At 37.1% G+C, this 21,681-nt stretch overlaps 2 protein-coding genes across 5 annotated transcripts; both read left to right on the top strand.

The window, feature by feature from the left end:
* Nucleotides 1–716: 716 nt before the first annotated feature.
* Nucleotides 717–5,485, top strand: LOC104610338 (Pentatricopeptide repeat (PPR) superfamily protein). 2 transcript variants are annotated; one of them, XM_088902729.1, is made up of 3 exons: nt 717–4,152; nt 4,984–5,108; nt 5,250–5,485. In XM_088902729.1, exon 1 carries the CDS (start codon nt 1,326–1,328, stop codon nt 3,483–3,485), a length of 2,160 nt encoding a protein of 719 aa, XP_088758855.1. In that variant the 5' UTR covers nt 717–1,325; the 3' UTR covers nt 3,486–4,152; nt 4,984–5,108; nt 5,250–5,485. The 2 variants fall into 2 exon arrangements, with proteins under 2 accessions (XP_088758855.1, XP_088758854.1); XM_088902728.1 differs by having other exon boundaries at nt 4,984–5,485.
* A 6,708-nt stretch (nt 5,486–12,193) lies between these two features.
* Nucleotides 12,194–19,899, top strand: LOC104610356 (chromosome transmission fidelity-like protein). Of its 3 annotated transcripts, none has more exons than XM_088902877.1 (5): nt 12,194–12,438; nt 12,521–12,731; nt 12,851–12,879; nt 13,489–13,583; nt 19,609–19,899. In XM_088902877.1, exons 1-5 carry the CDS (start codon nt 12,289–12,291, stop codon nt 19,772–19,774), a joined length of 651 nt encoding a protein of 216 aa, XP_088759003.1. In that variant the 5' UTR covers nt 12,194–12,288; the 3' UTR covers nt 19,775–19,899. The 3 variants fall into 3 exon arrangements, 2 of the variants coding, with proteins under 2 accessions (XP_088759003.1, XP_010275233.1); XR_737427.3 differs by having other exon boundaries at nt 12,239–12,438; nt 12,851–12,892; nt 19,609–19,747; XM_010276931.3 differs by lacking the exon at nt 19,609–19,899 and having other exon boundaries at nt 12,239–12,438; nt 12,851–12,892; nt 13,489–15,943.
* The last annotated feature ends 1,782 nt before the right edge of the window (nt 19,900–21,681 follow it).

The following is a 21,681-nucleotide window of genomic DNA, read 5'->3' as shown; positions in this document are numbered from 1 at the left end:
ATCATATATTTATATATTTTTATAATATATTACAAATAATAAAAAATCGATGATTAACCAAACCGGTTAACCGATTGACTCTGGTTCGATTTCGATTACCAGTTTTCCAAAAAAACGATAACCCCAGTTCAGTTTCAAAAATAAGTCCACAGTTCGGTTAGCACCCCTACTGACCAGAATAGACCCAATTGTACTTCATATTTATAATTACGTATGGTAACAATTATTTGAAACTTATAAACATAATAAAATGATTATGTTGATAAAACAAGTGTTTTAACCAAAATGATCTTACACAATTTATAAAATCTTTCCTTTTGAATATAACAAAAATTATAAAAAAGCTAGGAATCCTTTTTTATTATTAACTTTGTAGTCGCTTTGGGATCGAATTGGTTTGGAACAGCAAAAATACAATCTCCACCCAATTATTAATCGGGACAAAATCATAGACTAAAACCTATATAATAGGTTGGGTCATATCGGTTCTGTCGGGTAGACCCGATCCATTGACAGCTCTGGATAAGTGTTAGTCCGAGCCCAGCCCATAATATTTAAAAGCTCAAACTTTTTAGCCCAGGCCCGGCCCGTGTAAAATTGCTGGCTGGGTCGGTCTAGACTCGGGCTGGGCCCGTCAGAAACGTCGAGTTTACACTTTACAGTGTACCCAATTGGAGGGTCCACGATCTCCGTGAACAAAGGGTGCACTGGATGCGATCATGCGTTGCGAGGTACTACCAAGTTTGTTAATCGTGTTTTACAGGATTTCTTCAACATGGTTACCGTTTTTACGGCCAGCGACAAAAGCTTCAGATGTTTGTAACGAAGCCAAGTACCAAAGGAACTCGCCCAATTTCTGAAGATATATAAAGGTGAGATCGATTATCTGGGATTACCGACTGAGCTTAAAGAAATGGGTGCTCCGAAGAAGTTGCAGACTGTCTATTTATACATTTGAGTTAGACTAATACTTCCAATTTGCTATAGAATAAGGCACCAAAGTGCAAAATCCTTGGGTGCTGTAGAGGTTGACCTACTTCTCTGTTAGAAATACTTTTCTACGGTAGCGGTAGATCTGTGTAGCATGGTAGATGACTAGATGCAGATGCAGTTGGTCGGAGGACAGATTACCAAAGCGTTTGGAAGGAAACCATTTGTTTGTCACTCGGTGTAACTGTGTAACACAGTAAGTGGGGTAACGTGTCATGTTCAGTAACCTTTTCTCCAAACAGTCAAGCTTTTCTCAGATCAAATTCTAATGGTTAGAGGAGTTTTGCTCAATACAAGTGGAGGGTTTGAGCTGGTAAAAAGTTCGCAATTATCAGATGAACCAAATTTCATTGAACCTCCATCGCTTTCGCCACCTTCTGAAAACCTGCATTGCCGAGAGAGACCTCGCTACGGGCAAATCCCTTCAGACGCTCTATTTAAAGGCCCAAATACCTCCTTCAACCTACCTCTCCAATCATTTTATTATCCTCTACTCTAAATGCGGTCGACTTTCCTCCGCGCGCAATGCTTTCGACCAGACTCCTTACCCAAATGTTTTCTCATTCAATGCAATCATATCTGCTTACGCTAAAGAGTCGCAACCCCATATTGCGCGCCAATTGTTCGACCAGATTCCCCAACGTGACATCGTTTCTTACAACACTCTTATTTCTGCTTATGCTGATTGTGGAGACACCACTTTGGCACTTGATTTGTTTTCTGAAATGCGGAAGATGAATACCGAAATAGATGGGTTCACTCTATCAGCTGTAATTACTGCCTGTTGCGATGACATGTTTGCAATTTGTCAAATTCATTCGCTCGCGGTTGTGGGTAGTTTTGATTCTTATGTTTCCGTAAACAACGCCTTGGTCACTTATTACAGCAAGAACGGTCATTTAGATGAGGCACAAAAGATCTTTGATGGAATGGGATTGATTAAGGATGAGGTTTCTTGGAATTGTATGATTGTGGCATATGGGCAGCACAGGGAAGGCTCTAAAGCATTGGGATTATTTCAGGAAATGGTTCGTAGAGGGGTCAACGTTGACATGTATACATTGGCTAGTGTATTGACTGCATTTACTTGCACTGGGGATATCTCTGGTGGGCTTCAATTTCATGCTCAGCTGATCAAAACCGGATATCACCAAAATTCCCATGTAGGGAGCGGTTTGATTGATTTATATTCAAAATGCAACCATGGCATTTTAGATTTTAGAAAGGTCTTCGAAGAGATTACTGCACCAGATTTGGTTCTTTGGAATACCATGATTTCTGGTTACTCCCAGAAGGAGGAATCATCTGAAGAGGCCATTGATTGTTTTCGATGGATGTTACGTTTTGGTTACCACCCAGATGATTGTAGTTTTGTTTGTGTTATCAGTGCATGCTCAAACATGTCATCTCCGTCACAGGGAAAACAGATGCATTCATTGGCACTTAAATCTGACATACCAACAAATAGAATCTCGGTGAACAATGCTCTGATTGCAATGTACTCAAAATGTGGGAATCTAAAAGATGCTAGGCGTTTATTTGAGCAGATGCCCGACCATAATAGCGTTTCATTTAATTCAATGATTGCAGGTTATTCACAGCATGGGCTCAGTATTGAATCATTGCACCTGTTCCACCAAATGCTAGAATTGGAGATTGCACCTACAAGCATCACCTTCATCTCTGTCCTTTCTGCATGTGCACACACTGGAAAGGTGGATGAAGGTTGGAACTATTTCAACATGATGAATGACAAATTTGGGATCAAACCACAAGCAGAACATTACTCATGCATCATTGATCTTCTAGGACGTGCTGGCAAACTGGATGAAGCTGTGAAGTTGATTGAGACGATGCCATTTGATCCTGGTTCGATTGGTTGGGCAGCATTACTTGGTGCCTGTAGGACACATAGGAATATGGAGCTTGGAGCTAAAGCAGCTGAACAGTTTCTTCTTCTGGAACCTTCCAATGCAGCTCCCTATGTCATGCTTTCAAATATTTATGCTGATGCTGGCAGATGGGATGAGGTTGCAACGATTAGGAAGCTGATGAGAGAAAGAGCAGTAAAGAAGAAACCAGGTTGTAGTTGGATTGAAGTCAACAAGTTGATCCACACATTTTTTGCTGAAGATGGTTCACACCCTAGGATAAAGGAAATATATGGGTTCTTGGAGGAGATGTCCAAGAAGATGAAACAAGCTGGTTATGTGCCAGATATGAGATGGGCTTTAGTTAAAGATGATGTCACGGGGGGAGAAGAGAAGGAGGTAATGTTAGGGCATCACAGTGAGAAGCTTGCAATTGCATTTGGTTTGATTAGCACTCCAGACGGAGAACCTATACTTGTGATGAAGAACCTAAGAATATGTGGGGACTGCCATAATGCAATTAAATTTATTTCGGCTATTACTGACAGGGAAATTACTGTTAGGGATGCACATAGGTTTCATTGTTTCAAAGAAGGGAGTTGTTCTTGTGGAGATTATTGGTAATAATGATGTGTCCTAGATCATTAACCTCTATGAATGATTGAGGTTTTGTTTGTTGATCAATACAAATTGGCATACAACTGTTATTGGAAACAGTGGTAGTTGAAACAGACATACCTTAAAAATGCATGTGGGAGGCTGTGTGTAGAAATGTCAAATTGATGTTTATTCCTCCAAAGGGGGTGAAGTCCAATCATTTTAGCTGAAGTGACTCTCATATGTGATGAGATGACACATATCTCTCACCAAATTGTATTGATCAACTGACAATGTTTCAGGTTGAAAGTTGTAACAACTATGGTTCCAAACACAACCTAAGAAATATGGTTTCCTGGTGAAGATGGTCTTGGAGATGTCAAATATTGCAGCGTTTCTCACATTTAGTTTGGAGACAATTCCTCAAGTTTCGCCACAAAGGGGGTTCATTGAGAAGGGTTTCAACATGACTCTAGTTTTGAAAGGGGGTAGAAGGATTTCATGGAGAGAAATCGCCAATCACCCAAGAGTAGATTCAAGGTAAAGCAGGATTATTTGTGGCTAGACAGGGTTTCAACATGACTAGTTTTGAAAGGGGGTAGAAGGATTTCATGGAGAGAAATCGCCAATCACCCAAGAGTAGATTCAAGGTGAAACAGGATTATATGTGGCTAGACAGGGTTTCAGAAAACAGGTTGGCTGCATAACTTTTAGATTCTACCTTGCAGATTTGTATGGACAAGGGAGAGTCATTTCTCACTCTCAAAATATTTTATTGAATTTGCTTTTAAGTGTTAACATCATGGTGTTTTTGTTATATCCACAACCTCTACAAAGCATTCTAGTCCTAGATATTGAGATTGGAGATGAACATTTTGAGAGTGAGAAATTTTACAAATTTCTGCAAAGAAAGGAAGAACTTTATAGATTTTATTTTTTTGTTTATGGGAGTACATAACGGTCTTAACGGAGGGTGGCCTGTCCCCCAGAGGAAAAGCCTTCTGTAATTGTGGTTGCACGCAACCCCCAATGAAATGCAAATACACAAGTGTTTAAAATAAAAAATCAATTCATGTGTTTATGGCTGTCAATGAACTGGGTTGGGATCGGATCCAATTTGAATCAAACCCAATTACAATGGATTTGGAAATCCCATATTTCTTATTGGGTTGCATCAGTCCAGATTTAAGGGTCATATGTGTTCATTGGATTGGAGTGGACATAATTTGATTTGTCCAATGTCCAATGACTCCAATACATGAAATCTGAAAAGGGAAAAGCACTTGAGCGAATTCAGTCTAGGGTTTTCATAATAACAAATAACAAAGCAAACTCGACAAAACCAGGTCTTTCTCTCTCTCTCTCTCTCTGACTGTGCAATGCTCAAAAGAAGATTCTTTTGGGCTACAGAATCTGTCATCTTCTGGATCTTGTTATGAGTTTGTGCATTTGCTACCTTGAAGGTTTTTGATCTAATTATATGTCCTTGAGCATTTTATAACAGTATTTGTTTTTCATTTTGCAGTGGAAGCTCCAAGTTCTAGTTCTAGTTCTGTGCCAGTGCCACCACCTCCAGGTATTGAAACAAAACCCAAAGCACAAGCATGCCCGTTATAACTCTTGGCTCCTGAGGCTCAAGAGATTTTTCAGGTGCGAGGTCAAAGGATGGCAAACCACTTCCCACCATCGTATTTTACTCTGCTTTATATTTGTTTTAGTTATCTCTTTAAAGCTCAAGTTGTGTTGTGGTCTTTTATTTTACTTACATATCTCGATGTTGTCTTCTACTAGATTTGTCTTGGAGTCCACCATGTTTGTGAACATGTCTTCTTCATCTTGCTGGCTGAAGACGATAAAGATTAGAAAAAAAAATGTTGTGTTTTTGGTTTTAGTTTTCAGTGCTTTGTTTGTTCGTTTGACAATTTCCATTCTCCTATTCTTCTTCTATTCCTCTCATCTGTTGAATGGAATCATCCAAACCAAAACTACAATTTAAATAAAAAAGAAACAGCTCATTCCTTTTTTAATCAATTCCATTTATTATTATTATTATTATTATTATTATTATTATTAGTTTGTTATTTTTACATAACTATATTACAGAACAAAGAGATTTGAGGCTATAAGTAGTGAAAAAATACAAGGATGTTAACAGAGATTAATTCTAACTATCATTTAAGGTTTCAAAACATGTATTTGCCGACATCTTTGCAGATTTAAACAAAATACTACTAAGGCCTCATTTATTTTCTAGTATTTAGAGGGGGTAAGTTGGTCAACTTACATGCGTTTGTTTTCTGCTATCTGTGGGTCTCACGCTAAATGAAGATACCCTCCCCCAGCTATAAAAACTTTAGCTGTTGGGGGCCAACAGCTCTATGCTGTTGAGAGAATTTCTGGAAATGCCACGTTATCATGACAATGGGTAAATTAGTAATTATATATTAATTTATTTTGACTAAAAACCAAAGCATGGGCTTGATAGATTCACATCCCCTTCTTGTTTCTAAGCTTAGCTGGAATCAAATGTGGATGAAATTTCCAATGTCTTTTGTATGCTTAGACTTCTTACAGTGATTACAAAAGAGATCATTTTTATCCTCCTTGTTTTCACCATTATCACCCTTATCTCCATAGTCTAGAACTACTAGCCATAACCGAAGCTTTAATCATTTGTCCTTTCAACATGGCATTCATTCTACTCTCCTCAATAACAAAAGCATATGCTGTGAGAGAGTGACACTATCACTAGATAGAATGTGTTGCCTAGCAGCATTATATTCTGGGTTTAAACTAGTCAAAAATTTAAACACCCGATTCTTTTCAACTAACTTCTTATATGTTGCAATATATTTAGTGCTTTCCACCTTTCCCACTCCATTGTCTCCAAATGATCTATTTCCTGCCATAAGTTCTTTAGTGAGGGGAAATACACTAAAAGAGGTTTGTCTCTCTATTTGGTATTAATTACCTAATTCCTCAATTGATAGGCTTCAACTATATTTTGATTCTAAGAATAGGTCTTTGAAACTCCATCCCAAATATCTTTTACAGTATTTGTCCATAAGAAGTTCTTGCTAATATGGAGGAGCATAGAATTACACAACCATGCCTCGACCATGTAATTCTTTTGCACCCAATGAGCACAAGAGGGACTGATAACTTTTGGTTTCTTCTTCTCCCTTGTAATATATCCCAATTTACCCTATGCACCAATAGCCATATATGCCGATTGTGCCCATTGTAAGTAATTAGTACCATCCAATCTTACTGTAGTAATAAAACCAACATTCTAATGTCACCAATACCATCTAGACCCACCCCAAGATCAACAGTTGATTTTTGGTCAGTCCTACTAGCATCCATTTTATTTCAAACAATCTAAAACACTCAAAAATAAGTATATGAAGTCTCGTAGACTAGATTGCTTTGGTCTTAAGCACCAAAGAATACAACCTAAAAACCTTACCAGGATCTCAGGAACCCTACCAGAGAGAAAAACAACAAAAGAACTCTCCAAAAATCCTCTATAGCCCAATTGATATCTTCTAGGCAATGAAATAAATTATCTGAAAACTAAAAATTCACCTGGAGTTTTAAAAATAAAGGACTAATCCAACCTAGGTTCCTTTGAGATTGAAAGAAAACTGAAAGGTGACTATCGATATCACAAGAATCACTAGAAACCACTTTTGATTCAATTCCAACTCTAACTTACAAAAGCTGAAAACAAGAGATTAATCCACTTCCAATGGTGCAATTGAGAATCCCTAATCGAGTAGGACTCTTCCTTCTTTCTCCAAATCCTCCTATTTTTGGTCTTCTCTCCAAGAAATAGACTTGGCAAAAAGTTGATCCAACCCGTGAACCCAACCCGAAAAAGCAGGGTTAGGGTCTCATATCTAACTACCCGAATGTGAAAATGGCCCGACCCGACCCGACCCGACCAAAAAAGGGGTTGGGTTGGGTTGGGTCATGGGTCAACCCGCCGACCCGATTGTCAAGTCTAGTTGGGATTATTTATGCATTGTTAGAAACTTCCACTCTTTAATTTTTTCTATTTAGTCTTTACTTTTTATTGTTTACTCTTTAAATTGTTAAATATTCAAGTTTTTTATTTTATATTTGGAATTTTAAGGTTAATCCTTTTAATTTTGATATTTTTCATGTAATTTTTCTTTATTTTTTAAATTTCAATTATTTTTTGGGATGACCCAAATTGACCCATGGGTCAACCCTAACCCGAACATTTAGGGTTAGGGTCTAGCATTTGACAACCCAACCTGAAATCAACCCGAAATACCTTGACCCAACCCGAACTCGACCCACCCAACCCAATTCTCAGGTCTACCAAGAAACCTTCTTACTTTCTTAGGCACACAAAACTACCAAAAAAACTCCAAGGGTTGGGCTGAAACAACTGGCCAATCAGCCTCCTTAGGTCTCCATTCTATCTGCTGATCTCAAAATTACATGGGGAACACTTGTTAAGGTCCTATCTTGGCTTTGATACCAAGTAGAAAAGCAAGATACCAAATAAATTTCTATCAGAATAAGAAAAACAATGAACTTTGAAGAGGAAGAAGTGAGAGAACAATAAAGGGTAGGTTTGCTCAGTGGCAAGCTTCTGTTTATTTTATGTTCGGAGGAAAACCTTGTTCCAGTCTATTGCATGACTTGACCTAACCTTCTAGGAAAACTCTATAAGAAAAGCAAGTTTGGATCTTTGGAGTTTGTGTTGGATAAGATGAAGGGTAGGCTTGATCAGTGGAAGGCTTCCTTGTTTATCTTATGTAGGGAGGTAAACCTTGATCCAGTCTACCCTACAATCTTCCTATTTCTTGTATGAGTTTGACCCAGTTTTATAGGGAAACCTTACAAGAAATTGAGAAAATTCAGAGGAATTTTTCGTCAAAGGGTTTAAACAAAGGTCATGAAGTTAGATGGGCTAGCTTGTTTAAGTTGTGTGCTCCTAGAAAAGAAGGGGGTCTTGGTTTTAAACAATTGGATTTGTTGAATAAGGATCTACTACGTAAATTGGCATGGAAATTTCTTAGAGAATTTGATGATTTGTTGGTAAGGTTGTTAAAAAGCAAATACCTTACTAATAATGAGATAATCCCTACTAAAATAACAACTTCAGCTTTTCAGGTGTGGAAGTTAATGTGTAGATCTATATGGACTCTTCTTCCTAACTTGGGAATTTAATTCAGTAGGGGATCATAAATCAATGTTTGGAATTACCATAATGGTAATGTGTTTTACACTCCTATTGGTTCTCCTAATCGCTCTGACCAAAAATTGGTTGTTAAGCAAAAGATTCACCCTTTGGGAGGTACACACACAAACATTTAAATAGATAGATAGATAGATAGATAGATAGATAGATAGATAGATAGAAAGAGGAAAGAAGGGAGGTGAGGGTCCTCTCACAACATAGCTCACACTAACTCCTTTCATTTCTCACACGTGCATATTTATTTTTATATTAAATTATTACAAATCTTATAGGTCTTTATTGTCTCTCATAAAATCCATACTTACTCTAATAAATATCTCACTCTCTCTCATCTTAATAGTCGATGTTTGTAACATCTCTTTTCCCCATTAAATCCTTATTTTCTTCTTAAATATCTCTTAACCCCTTTTGGCTCTTTCTAATAAAGTAGGGTGTAAATTATTGGGTTGGGTTAGGTTAAGGGTCAACCTAAATATGAACCTTAGCTTGGACCCATATTAATGTTTAAAAACCCAAATTTGCCAACCCATACATGGGATGAACCAATTTAAACAAATCATTGCTCTTTTCCTTAGGTTTAGATTTTCCCTTTGTTTTTATTAATTTAATTTAATGTAGATTTGTTTAATGGATTGTTTTCGTTCAATAATAAAATATAGTAAGAAAGAACTTAATGCAAGTTTTTGATTATCTTCATTAATCCAATTTTGAAATTGTTTTTTTTTTTTAACTTGGTTATTTATGTCATGCTAAGCACATTTTTTAGCTTTATAGTGCTACACAATGGGAGGTGATCCATTGCCCCAAGTTTCTATTACAACTAACTAGATAAGGTATCAAGTGAGCCATCATTAGTTGGTTTACATGCTTCTCATAATATATACGATATATAAAAAAAGAAAGTTTGAAGCTCAATAAATAAAAAAGAAAAGAACATTTTTTCTACTATTTCATGTAAAAAACGTAGAAATACAGCATTCTGTGCATCAAATGGGTCACCGCTAGTTTTCAAACACGCTGATTGTGATCACTTTATTTGGAAAGGTTCTGATGAAGGGTGATTTGGCCCGACCTAGTGAGAAGGGGACACGTGGACACAACCTAATTAAGGGATGACAGCTAAGTCTGGCAAGCCTAGTTCGCAACATTTGAGTTTAGGTATTCAGCCACCTCAGCCCAAAACTCACCTCGGCATCGAGGCACCTCGACATCCAATCCAGTTCGGACCTAAAGAACCGAAGTATCATCTTGGGGCTAACAACTCGAATCGCCACGTAACCGACTCCAGAGGTCTCTCCAATAGATCCTGAATCTCTTGAGATCACGATGAGCTAACAGATCCCGAATCTCTCGAGATCACGATGAGGTTACAGATCCCGATTTTTTCGAGATCACGATGAGAACTCATCCCAGTCCCGCCAGAGTTGGAAGTGGAACGGTAAGTCTTATCTACATACTGCTCCTTTGGAAGCGGAACAAACTCTATCTCCACACCCCGGAGATCCCGGAGCTCTTTCGTGAGTTCCACGACTACTCCAGAATATAAAGACAGGAACCTCAAGGCAAAGATACGCGTGATTACTCTACTCTCTAGCTCTCAAGCTCTCAAACTCTCAAGCATTAAACTCGCATTACAGTATACTAACTTAAGCAACGGGGCGACCTCGTCGAGTTAGCCACCCCGGGTTCTCTGATCCACTGTTTTGCAGATAAATCCAGCTCGCTGCTCGATTGGAAGCCAAATCGCCCTCCAGTTGGGAATAGTCTAATCGTGCAACAACAGGTTCCTCTAGTGGCCATTTTACTGTAAAATATTTTTACAGTTGGGAATGGAAGAATTTAAATGAATAATTGGAGGATTCTGTGTTAAAAATTTCAAAGAAAATCTGGAGACTGAAGATACCCCCTAAGTTTAGGCTTTCCTTGTGACGTTTGGTTATGAATTTTGTTTCTACCAAGTCCAAATTACTGAATTAGTGGTGTTAGGTCTTAATATAGATGCTTTATGCTCTATGTGGTGAAGAGAAGTCTGTTTTACGCTTGTTCTACTTTTGCTCTTTTATGTTAAACTGTATTATTTGCGTCTTGGTGGGGTGTAAGAGATACTTGTATCCATTTTTTATCATTTGCTGAGTTTCTTATAAAAATTATAAATTCTTCTTGAGGAATCGGTTAAGTAGATAATTTTTTGAGTGGGTGTGATATTCTCCTTTATTTTGTTTGGAAGGCTAGGAAAGATTTTATTTTCAATAATATTTGCTAGGCTGATTAATTGGGTGATGAGTTCTACTTCTAAAGTTATGTTTGGTTTACCTTTTTACCATGTTGGTTCTTTCACTAAGGCTGTGTTTGGTTGCATTGTAAATAAATTTGCACTGATGCAAAGTCATGGTAGTGCAAATGATTTGAGTGTAAATTCTGACTTATTTTTGTTTTAAATTTTAGCTTATTTTATTTGATTGCAGTACAAATTAAGTAAATTAAGACATAAAGCAGAATAAAGTAAAATCCAAAATAAAATCAAATAAGAATTTACATTTTTTTTTTTTTACATTTGCACGCCCATGCATTTGTACTAGGCCATAGGTGCTTTATTTTATTTTTTGGCTTCTGCGTTTAATTCTTCAAAATCTTTTATTGTACCCATAGGCCATAGGTGGTAGAAGGGAGGTTTTTGCTAGTGGTTAATGTGGAATTGCTTGTAATCCTGAAGTTTTTAAATTTGTTAAGGACAAGAATTGGAAGTGGTTTTGATCTTGTCGGATGCAAAAAATGTAATGGATTTTCTTAGCCCTAAAACTCCTTCCCTTTTGGGATGCTAGTGTTTGTAGGGGTGCAACTTGGGTGGGTCCAGTCTGAGCCCAAATCGACCTTGCCTGAAATTTTATTTGGATTGGGTCCATGCCTAGTTCTTAGATAGTTCAAATATGGCCCGAATCTGACCTAATTATATATATTTATACATAAAATTTTTAATACATATACATATATGTATACATATTTATATAAATGCATCCATATATGTATAATTCTAAAACGGATTCATTGACCAATCCAAACTCAACTCCGGTCCAAATCCAACCTGAATGCATCAAATTTACGGTTTGAGCCCAATGTTACTCCAGTGGGAGGGCTAGAACCACAGTTTATTTCTTCATTAATTAAGTACGTTCAAAAAAAAAAAGAAAAAGAACTAATGCCTCGTTCTTTCTTGTCCAGGGCTTGATTCAACCCATTCTGAATCTATTACTCACACATCTAAGGGATATATTCCCAATGTACAGTTATGGAAAAAAAAAGTTATAGTTATTATAGATAAGATGCGGGAACAACACGTGGGTAGAAGATCCGAGCCCGATTAAGCCGGGCTAAACATCTACCCTCGCCATTACTTTTACACGTGATTCCGAAAATGGTGTAATTATCAAACGCCTCATGCAAAAAGACATAAACACCCTTAATATATACACGTGTAAGAACGTCGTGCTCCCAAAAAATGGCGCTGGAATTTTGAAACGAGCCCATTCATTTATCGGGGAGGAGTAGATCTTTACCGCCATTTTCCCTCCTCTCTCTCTCTCTCTCTGAAGAATGCAGATTCAAGTGAAATGCGGCTGCAGGGAAGACAGCTGCCCAGAGTGGGCAATAGTTGAATTGCAGGGTGCGGTTGAAGCCCAACCTTCGTTTCGAGATCGTCTCCAGAACCTCGAAATCGGATGCCTTTGTCGTCCATCCTCTGAGGTTTTTATGATAATATGTTTTTCTTTTCTTTTTATCATATAATTCTTGGGCAATCTGCTGAAGGCGTTTTCTTCTTCTTCAGGAAAAGTACACTTTCACTGTTGGGTATCACGAATTGTCAGGGTCGAAGGTACCCTTGAAGAAGCCATTACTGGTACTGAAGAAAAAGAGAGCCTTCGATCCGGAGGAGTCTATCGATTCTGATCCGAATTCATCCAGGATGGAGCTAGAAGTCATCGGAATTATTCGTCAACGCATTTTGTTCAAGACCAGGCCAAAGGCTCTGATATCAAGTACGCTTCACTCTGATAAACCGCAAGCATGTTGTATTTTGTGCTTCGTTTTAATAGAAAGTTTCAATATATCTTGCCCAAGCCTAATTAAAAAGGTTTTCTTATGATTCTTTCTTCAGAACCACAGCCAACGATAAAGGAAAAGAAGGTCACTCCACCAGGTCCCTTTGGCAATTGAAGTAGCACTAAATTCTTCCCCAATTCTCTAAAAGTTTCTTTTCTTTTCTTTTTTTTTTGTTTTTTGTGAAAGGAAACCAATTACTAAGCAGAAGAGGTGCAGAAAAAAAAATGACATTTGGATTTCCCACCATGTATTCATGCTTATGTGTTACTCGATATTTTATAGTTTAGCCTTTTAGGGTTTTAACCATACCTGTATTTTTAAGAACTGTCTTTGGTAATTCCTTTCACATAATTCTCTCTAGTTGAATAACAGCCACTAAATATAATGAAAGTACAAGTAAAGAACTCAACGGTTTATCTGCTGATGGCAAATACAATTCTTTATGTATAAAAAAGTACGTTCTGTGAGACCTTTTTCTTTTAAAGAAAATTTGATTCCATGGGTTACTTGATTGAGATTTGTTCCTTTAGGGTGCAGTGGTTTATATTTTCATTCTCAATGAGGCTCTTTTTATTGTTGTTATTATTGATAAAATAAGATCAAGATTCATTTAACCTGTACGAGTTCCTTCTTTTCTGGATATTATATATTATTGTTTTATAAGGGAGCCTAAATGAGGGAATGCTTGTTCAGTTACACTCTTCCAAGGATGAATCAATGTGGGAGATTATGGAGATGGAAAAATTTATGAGGAACCAACAACCAAGTATGGGCTTGCATGATCCAAAGTAGGTTGGATGATCTCATCTGGGCTTAATTTTACATTCTCTAAGGATACATAAATGTGCAATCTAATACACATTTAAAAAGATTCATGTATTTTTATGTATAAAAAAAGTACATTGTATGAGGCCCTTTTCTTTTAAAGAAATTTGATTCCATGGGTTGCTAGATATGATTGAGGTTTGTTCCTTTTGGGTGCAGTGGTTTTGTATCTTCATTCTATCAATAAAACTCTCTTGATTGTTGTTATTACTGATAAAAAGAAAATTCAAATTCATTCTTATATTATAGATCCATTTAACCTGTATGAGTTCCTTCCTTTCTGGATATTAGATATTATGGTTTTATAAGGGATCTTAAGTGAGGGAGTGCTTGTTCAGTTGCACTATTCCAAGGATGAATCCATAAGGAGATTATAGAGATGGAAAAATTTATAAGGAACCAAGTATGGGCTTGCATGATCCAGAGCAGGTTGAGTCTCATCTGGGCTTAATTTTACATTCTCCTTAGTTTTGGTTCTCTTCTTTTCCATTTGAAGCACCTTTCTGAATAATTCTTAGTTCACTTCTATCTTGTCATCTCCACAATTTCTTTCGTATCTTATGAGTTTCCTTTTTTAAAGGAAAAAATGAAATGCACAAAATCTCATCAGAAGTTCATTAAAATAGGTAGTTTTAATATTGATTTTATGCTAATAGTATCCTATAACTGATTGTATACTGTAATACAGTTATACAGAGATATTGTGAGCTAGATGATTCTTGGAAGACTAGCATTGTTTTCTTTTACCTTGGCAAATAATTTTCATATATTAACAGTTTAACACATGCAATTATACATAAGTTAGATCTTGAAGTATTTACAATCCCTAGGGGTAAGTATTCTACCAACTGCCATACTGTGCTCATGTGTTGTTTTGCTTCCAGAAGTCAGAATGTGGGTAGCTAAATTTTGCCTCCTATGAGCACATGCCCATTTGTGCAGTTTGAAAAGGTCATAAGCCTTTTTTTTTAATCAATATCATAAGCCTATTCATTGCTAGGATATCTTCTAGTATGGGTTGTAATTGCTAATCATATGAGTTCTATTCTGAGTTGAGCATTCAATGGTACACATTAAGTTGGATAGCAGGAAACAGGCTACAGATTTAACCCTTGAGCTAGGGCGGCTGCTATTAGTAATCCTGTGCTTTGGTTTCTTTGGTAGAGGTAGCCTGGAGTAGGCCAACTTGGGCTGTAATATAAATTTTGTTTCTATTTACCAATTCCATCTCTAATATGAGAGTCTATAGGAGCAGCATCTGAATTTATCTTTTAAAAAAGCCATTACCCATTGTTGGTCCCAGCCATCTGGGGCCTTGGGGTGGTGGACTGGATACAGACTTACCTTAGGCATGTTTTCTGCACAAAGTGGTTGCTCGCAGGCTTGAACCAATGTTGTTATGCATGTCAGCCCAAGATTTTACCATTATACCAAGCAAAGGACCCTAGAGTGTATCTATTCTATTCTAGTAATTTGTTGGTGGAACCATGATTGTTAATGACAGTCCCTCATTGGCATCAAAACTATCTTGAGCAGATTGTGGTTTGTTGTTGATAGTTTCTCTTCTGCAGGAAGACTAATCATCACATAAGAGTTACAGGGTTCTTATATTTATGCTTTGACCTCCTTAGTTCAGTCACATAGGTGATTGAATGAATCACATCTGGATTTCTTTGGGCAGCACTTGACCTTGCCAAGAAGCTTATAACAATGTTATTTTTTTTGAAAAGTGAAGCCTATAACAATCAACTGGACATGTTTCTATCTGACAACATGCTAGGCTGTTTGATCTGTTTGGGGTACAATGGTGTTTCCCAGAAACCATGGAGGATGCTGTTAGAAGCTGGCACTTATCTGGTTTGAGTAAGAAAGGGAAATTAGTGTGGGGAGTCTTGCCTTCAGCGACGATATGGACTGTCTGGGGCAAGAAATTGAACAATTTTTGAAAGAAAAGAAAGAGGAAGACTTTTAAAAATCTCTATGGGGAAGAATATACTCCTAGGCCTAGGTGGCAGCTTACAGTTTGCTTAGGAATATACCTTAGTTTTTTTTGGTCATGATACTCTTTTTGTAAGTACAACAAATTGATATATGGTCTCGGGCTACACAGCTCCTGGTTGTGTTGGTTTGTATTTTTTTTCTGGTTATTCTTAATACATTACCTTACACTTTGCTTGAAGGGTCGTTTAGCAGTTTGAAGGGTGAAGGAAATGAATTTGGTCTGGACACTGAAGCATATTAGGTGGATAGTCAAAAAGGAAAGTGTTTGGGTCACTTTGGTGTACAGTAAATATTTGAATCAAAACTAGGACTGAAAATGGTATCCATTTGTCCAAGTTCAAATTTAGTTCTGATCTTATTTAAGGCAATCTAAATTTCATTCTTGTGTAATTGGATAGGATATGCGTCTTCTCCAATATACATGCCATACATTTTTTTTTGTATCAATATCCCTCTAGACTGGACAGTAGGATTTGGGCTCCTACTCCTTCGGATATACATGCCATACATGAGCATATAGGCATGCATAAAAATAATGTATCAGTAAAATTTAGTTTGAACTTTATATGCTTACTAGAGTAATGGGTTCTAGTCTCATAGAAGTTAAATTTAAGTCATTCTATTAATGTACAATAACAAGGTTTTCTATTTCATTTTATCAGAATGTATAATATTTTGATCATTTTTATTTTAGTTAATGGTATATGATATCCAAATTCAATTCAAGTTTGATCTGAACCCAAGGATAACAATTGATTTGAATTTGAATATGAATGGGTTCTGATTTGTTTGCAGCCCTAAGAAAGATCACCTTGCATGTGTTGTTAGTCATATGCCCTAAAACCAATGGTGTATCACTATAGAAGGGGCATTTTTTATTATTCACATTTATTAACAAAATGGCAATTTTGCATTTTACATGATTAGTCCAAAGCATCTATGTCAAGATCATGTATAGAATTTGAGATATGTTGATCTTGGTACAAGATACTTGAATAGTTTTTGGTTGGAGGATCATTAAGACAGGCGGCTTTAATGATTCAAATAGATTGACATATATTATACTTTTTTTAAAGGGTGATGAATCTCAAGTCACTTGTGGAGACAAACAAATATTTGGGTGCTTGTTATGAGGACAAGTTCAGTAAACATGATCCACAGTTACATAGAGTTTTGTCACTAGGTGATTCTATCATCACAGTTGTGTAGATAATCCTTAGACCTTAGTTACCATTGATACTTTGTGCATGAGCCTTCATAGTTTGACAATGTAAATACTTATGCCATAGTCAAGGGCATGAGGCTTGCATATGTCATATAGTGAATTATGTATGGAGGTATGTGAATGCACAACATGGGACTTATCAGTTTCCATGGAGAGAGAATGTTCTATGCAATTGAATTTGATATAACAAAAAAGTCCTTGGTCAAGTCAACATGGTTTATGGAAAGAGTTTCAAGTGCCTTCATACGAGTAGTCATCAATCTAGTGGGATATATGATTGAGAAATATGGGGTTTTTTGTTGATGAGTATTGAGCAATATAGGGTTTGGCATAATCATTATGACCCTTTGCTCTTTTAGGACATTGTATGATAGGATTCTACTACACGGTAACTATAGATGAAAAGGTCAAAATCTACTAACTTTATGCTATTAGGATAATCATGACATACTACTAGGTGCCATTCTCAAGGAAATTTGAGCTAAATAATTTTTTTTTTCAACCTATGAACTTAATATAATAAAGCCTTTTTACCATGAATCCACATTTAAGTATGCACCCAATAGTAGAAATAAAGCATAACTAAAAGTTATAGCACTGCATCATAATATACTTTATTTACCATGGCATATATGTATATATATATTGTTGAAAGGTTATTATTGTGTAAGTTTAGTATTGCAAGGGTACTTTGGTACTTTCAGCACCTTTCATTTTAAGTTGTGTCACCTTAGTATAAATAATAAAAAGTTGGTGCCGCCAGCATCTCTTTTATGACTCCAAATCTCTTTCTTTTTTTTCTCTTCTCTCTTCTTTCTTCCTTTCTTCCTTTTCTTTTGGATAACATGGTATCAGAGCGAGATTGTCAGATCTGAAAGAAGAGATCGAGAAAACCTTTTTTGTCTTCTTCCTTCGCCAGCTACAATGAGATTTATTGAAGATCCAAATCCAGATTCAGATCGGACTGAAGTACTCTCTCTCCCTTTCTCCTTTTTTTTTTTTGGTCGTGTGCCAGAACAAAACCTGTAATAGGTTCAGTTAGTTAATGTGAGGTGAGCAGCATCCTCTTCTTTCCTTTTTTGTGGGATCTGTTGATCCTTGTAATAGACTGTAGGTCGGTGATGACCTTTATATGCTGTGACAACAACCTTCTATAACAACAACTGATTTTTGTTTGAAGAACTGAGATTTAAAAGGGGGGAAAGGGAGGGAGTGGTTGTCTCTAATTCCCTAGTGCAAAGAGTTTTATTGGGGTGTTCAACTGTTTCTTTTTGGTTTTTTTGTTTGTTCACTTGGAGTGTAACTTGAAGTTGTGATTATGAGTCGTGAAGACTCTGCCACATCTAGAGTCTCCTCAATGTAGAACGGAATAAGTGGGGGTATAGATTTATCCTTCCCTATGGCTGTTATACCTTTGGATGGCTTGAATTATTTAGAATGGTCGAGGGGATCAAGTTATACATTACTGCAAGGGAAAAGATAAGGTATATAAATGGGAGAATTAAATAACCGAATTCCGTGAGTGCTAAGTATGACAGATGGAACCAGGAAAACTACATGGTTATGTCCTGGCTTTTGGTGTCTATGCAACCTCAGGTGAGAAGGAATTTTATTTTGGTTGAAACGGCTTATGAGATTTGGGAGTAGGCAAAATCGACCTATTCTGAACTGCATCACTATATAAAAATCTATTAGTTATAGGAGGAACCATCCACTTGTAAACAGGGGGAGATGAATCTTTCTGCGTACTATTCAGATTTGACCTCCGTCTGGAAGGAGTTAGATCATTATCAGAGTGTAGACTGGAAGTGTGATGAAGATGCAAAAGCATACAAGAAGCTTCTTTCCCAATAAAGAGTGTTTGCATTTCTCCATGGCTTGAATCTAGTGTACGAATCCATCAGAGTCCAGATCCTAGGTAGCAAGGATCTTCCATTTGTCCAAGAGGTTTATGCATTAGTACAATCGGAAGAAAGTAGAAGAAATTTAATGAATAGCTTCGGAAGGGATGTAGTTGTGTTGGTAGCAAAAGGGAATGTTACTACAGGTGGGGGAAATTTTTTTAAGAAGGGGGACATTCTAAAATGGGTGGAAGATAAAGGCAAACTATGGTGCACCCATTGCTAGAAACCCCAACACACCCGTGAAACATGCTGGGATCTTCATGGGAAGTCAAAATGGGCCCAAGAATTAAGCAAGAAGCAAGGTTCACATCTAAATAAGAAGTCATGACAGCAAGGTCCAAGAAAGTTCACCACAACAAATATGGCTTCTCAGGATAATCAACTCCCTACTACTACTATGACTCAGACACACACTTCTGGTTTTGACCCGAGGAAGGATTTTATTAATTCCTTCCTCGACCATTTAGAACTCTATGGTAGAGGAATTCGTTAGATTGATTCTTTTCCTCCTTTAATTTCATTTGTGTCTATATTAGGTAATTTTGTCATAGATTTCCATGTATCATCTCATTCCCCTGACTCTCCTTGGATAATTGATTCTAGAGCGTCAAAACATATGACTGTTAAGTCCACTTATTTCCAGACCTACCACCTCCTCTCTAGAAGAAACAAGGTGAGACTAGCTGATGGTTCATATTTTACCATAGCTGGTCAAGGAACCATTTCTCTTCCCTTTGGCCTCACCTTGACTAATGTCTTACATGTTCTAAAATTCCCTATTAATTTGTTCTCTGTTAGAAGTATCATTAATTCTTAATCTGCTTTATAACTTTTTCCCCTTTTTATTGTGTGCTCCAGGATTTGGCCTCGAAGAAGACGATTGGTAGAGGACGTATGGTGGATGAGCTCTACATGCTGGAGCATAAGGCTGGTCTTACAGTCACAGAGTCTAAGAGTTAGTCTAGTACGAATCGTGTCTATTTATGGCACAGTTGTCTCGGTCATTTGTCTTTTGAGTCTTTAAAATTGGTGTTTTTAGAGTTATTTAAGTCAGTGTCAGTGCCCCAGTTTACATGTCAAACTTGTCAATTGAGTAAGCATTGTAGAACTCATTTTTCTTTAAAGAATAATAAATCTTAATTTTCCTTCCATATTATTCATTTTGATGTTTGGGGCCCTGTTACTTTACCGTTTGAAAATGGCTACAAATATTTTATTACCTTTATTGATGATTACTCTAGATACACATGGATATATCCCATGTAAACTAAGGATGAAGTACCAAAAATTATCCAAGATTTCCACCAAATGATCTTCACCTAATTTCAAATTGAGATCCAAATTTTCCAATCTGATAATGCCAAAAAATATTTTCATAATGATTTCACGGAATTCTTTGCTTCGCATGGATCATTTCACTGTAGCTCATGTGCCTGAACACCACAACAAAATGGTGTTGCTGAAAGAAATAACCAACACCTTCTTGAAGTGGACAGGGGTTTACTCATTTATATGAATGTCCCGAAACGTTTTTGGCTTGAGGTTATCCTTTGTGCTACCTATCTCATTAACTGTATGCTCTCTCGCTGGTTAGAGTGCAAAGCCCCACATCAGCTTCTTTTTCCTAAGGCCCCTCTTCTTTCTATTCCTCCACGTGGTTTGGCTATCATTGCTTTGTTGAAAATCAGGCGTCCACCCGTGGGAAATTGGATCATCGTGCTATTCCTTGCATCTTCTTGGGGTACTCCCTCACTCAAAAGGGGTACCGATGCTTTTATCTTGTCTCTCGAAAATATTATGTTTCTATGGATGTTTCTTTCTTTGAGAGTGAGCCTTTCTTCCTTATTTCTCCTCAGGGAGAGTGTAGAAATGAGGAGAAACTGGTTCAGCTACATCCTCTTCCTGATCCTCCTCCCTTTCATGTTTTCTTTCAACGTCACAAAGGCCAGCCAAGTTTAAGAGTTGTGGAGCATCCAGAAGTTGTACCACCAATGCCATCAAACTCTCCGGGGGTGGATCCTTCCCAACCAGGTACCTTGGTTCCCATTGATGTTCCTGACCTTATTACCATTGATACTTCTATTGCTGATGATCTTAACCTTCTTATTGTTCACCGAAAAGGTGTTAGGTCTTGCACCACTAAACACCCTATGTCCCACTTTGTTTCCTATGAGAACATTTCACCTTCCTTTCGGGCCTTTCTCTCTTACATTGACAATGTTCTTATTCCTAAGAATGTGGCAAAATCTCTTTTGATACATGAATGGACAGATGTTATGAAGGAAGAGATTAATGGTTTACATAAAAATGGCACATGGGAACTTGTAGATCTTCTTGAGGGGAAGGAATTAATTGGGTGTAAATGAGTTTTCACAGTAAAACATAGAGTTGATGGCATAGTGGAGTGGTATAAAGCTCGTTTAGTGGAAAAAGGGGTTTACACAAGTGTATGAAGTGGATTATGCAGAAACTTTTGCACCCATTGCTAAGATGAACTCTGTTAGAGTTCTTTTCTCCTTAGCTGCTAATCTTGTCTGGGATTTTCATCAACTTGACATCAAGAATGCATTCTTAAATGGTGACCATGAAGATGAAGTATACATGGTGCAACCCCTTGGTTTCTGGGCTTAAGGTAATGAACAGAAAGTGTGCAGGTTAAAAAAATCATTATATGGCCTGAAACAATCACCGAGAGCCTGTTCAATAGGTTCCATGTAGTAGTTCAATAAAGAGGATACAAGCAATGCCAATTTGATCAAACACTGCTTGTGAAAAGAGGGGAAGGAAAGATTGCAGTACTGATAGTATATGTTGATGATATAGTTATCACTGGTGATTAGAATGATGAAATTCAAAAGTTGAAGAATTTACTTGCTACCCAATTTGAAGTGAAGGATCTAGGTCCTCTAAGGTACTTCTTTGTGATTGAAG

Source organism: Nelumbo nucifera, chromosome 4 (genome assembly GCF_055504915.1).
Source record: "Nelumbo nucifera cultivar China Antique chromosome 4, China Antique-T2T, whole genome shotgun sequence".
NCBI lineage: Eukaryota > Viridiplantae > Streptophyta > Magnoliopsida > Proteales > Nelumbonaceae > Nelumbo > Nelumbo nucifera.
The sequence above is the reverse complement of the archived record's forward strand: the minus strand, read 5'-3'. Positions and strand labels throughout refer to the sequence as shown.

Excerpts from the sequence above, each read along its gene's own strand:
- LOC104610338 (XM_088902729.1), top strand. The coding sequence starts at position 1,326 with ATGAACCAAATTTCATTGAACCTCCATCGCTTTCGCCACCTTCTGAAA.
- LOC104610356 (XM_088902877.1), top strand. The coding sequence starts at position 12,289 with ATGCAGATTCAAGTGAAATGCGGCTGCAGGGAAGACAGCTGCCCAGAG. Across the intron at positions 12,439-12,520 it reads TTTGTCGTCCATCCTCTGAG|GAAAAGTACACTTTCACTGT; the intron begins GTTTTTATGATA and ends CTTCTTCTTCAG. Across the intron at positions 12,880-13,488 it reads CAACGATAAAGGAAAAGAAG|TTACACTCTTCCAAGGATGA; the intron begins GTCACTCCACCA and ends ATGCTTGTTCAG.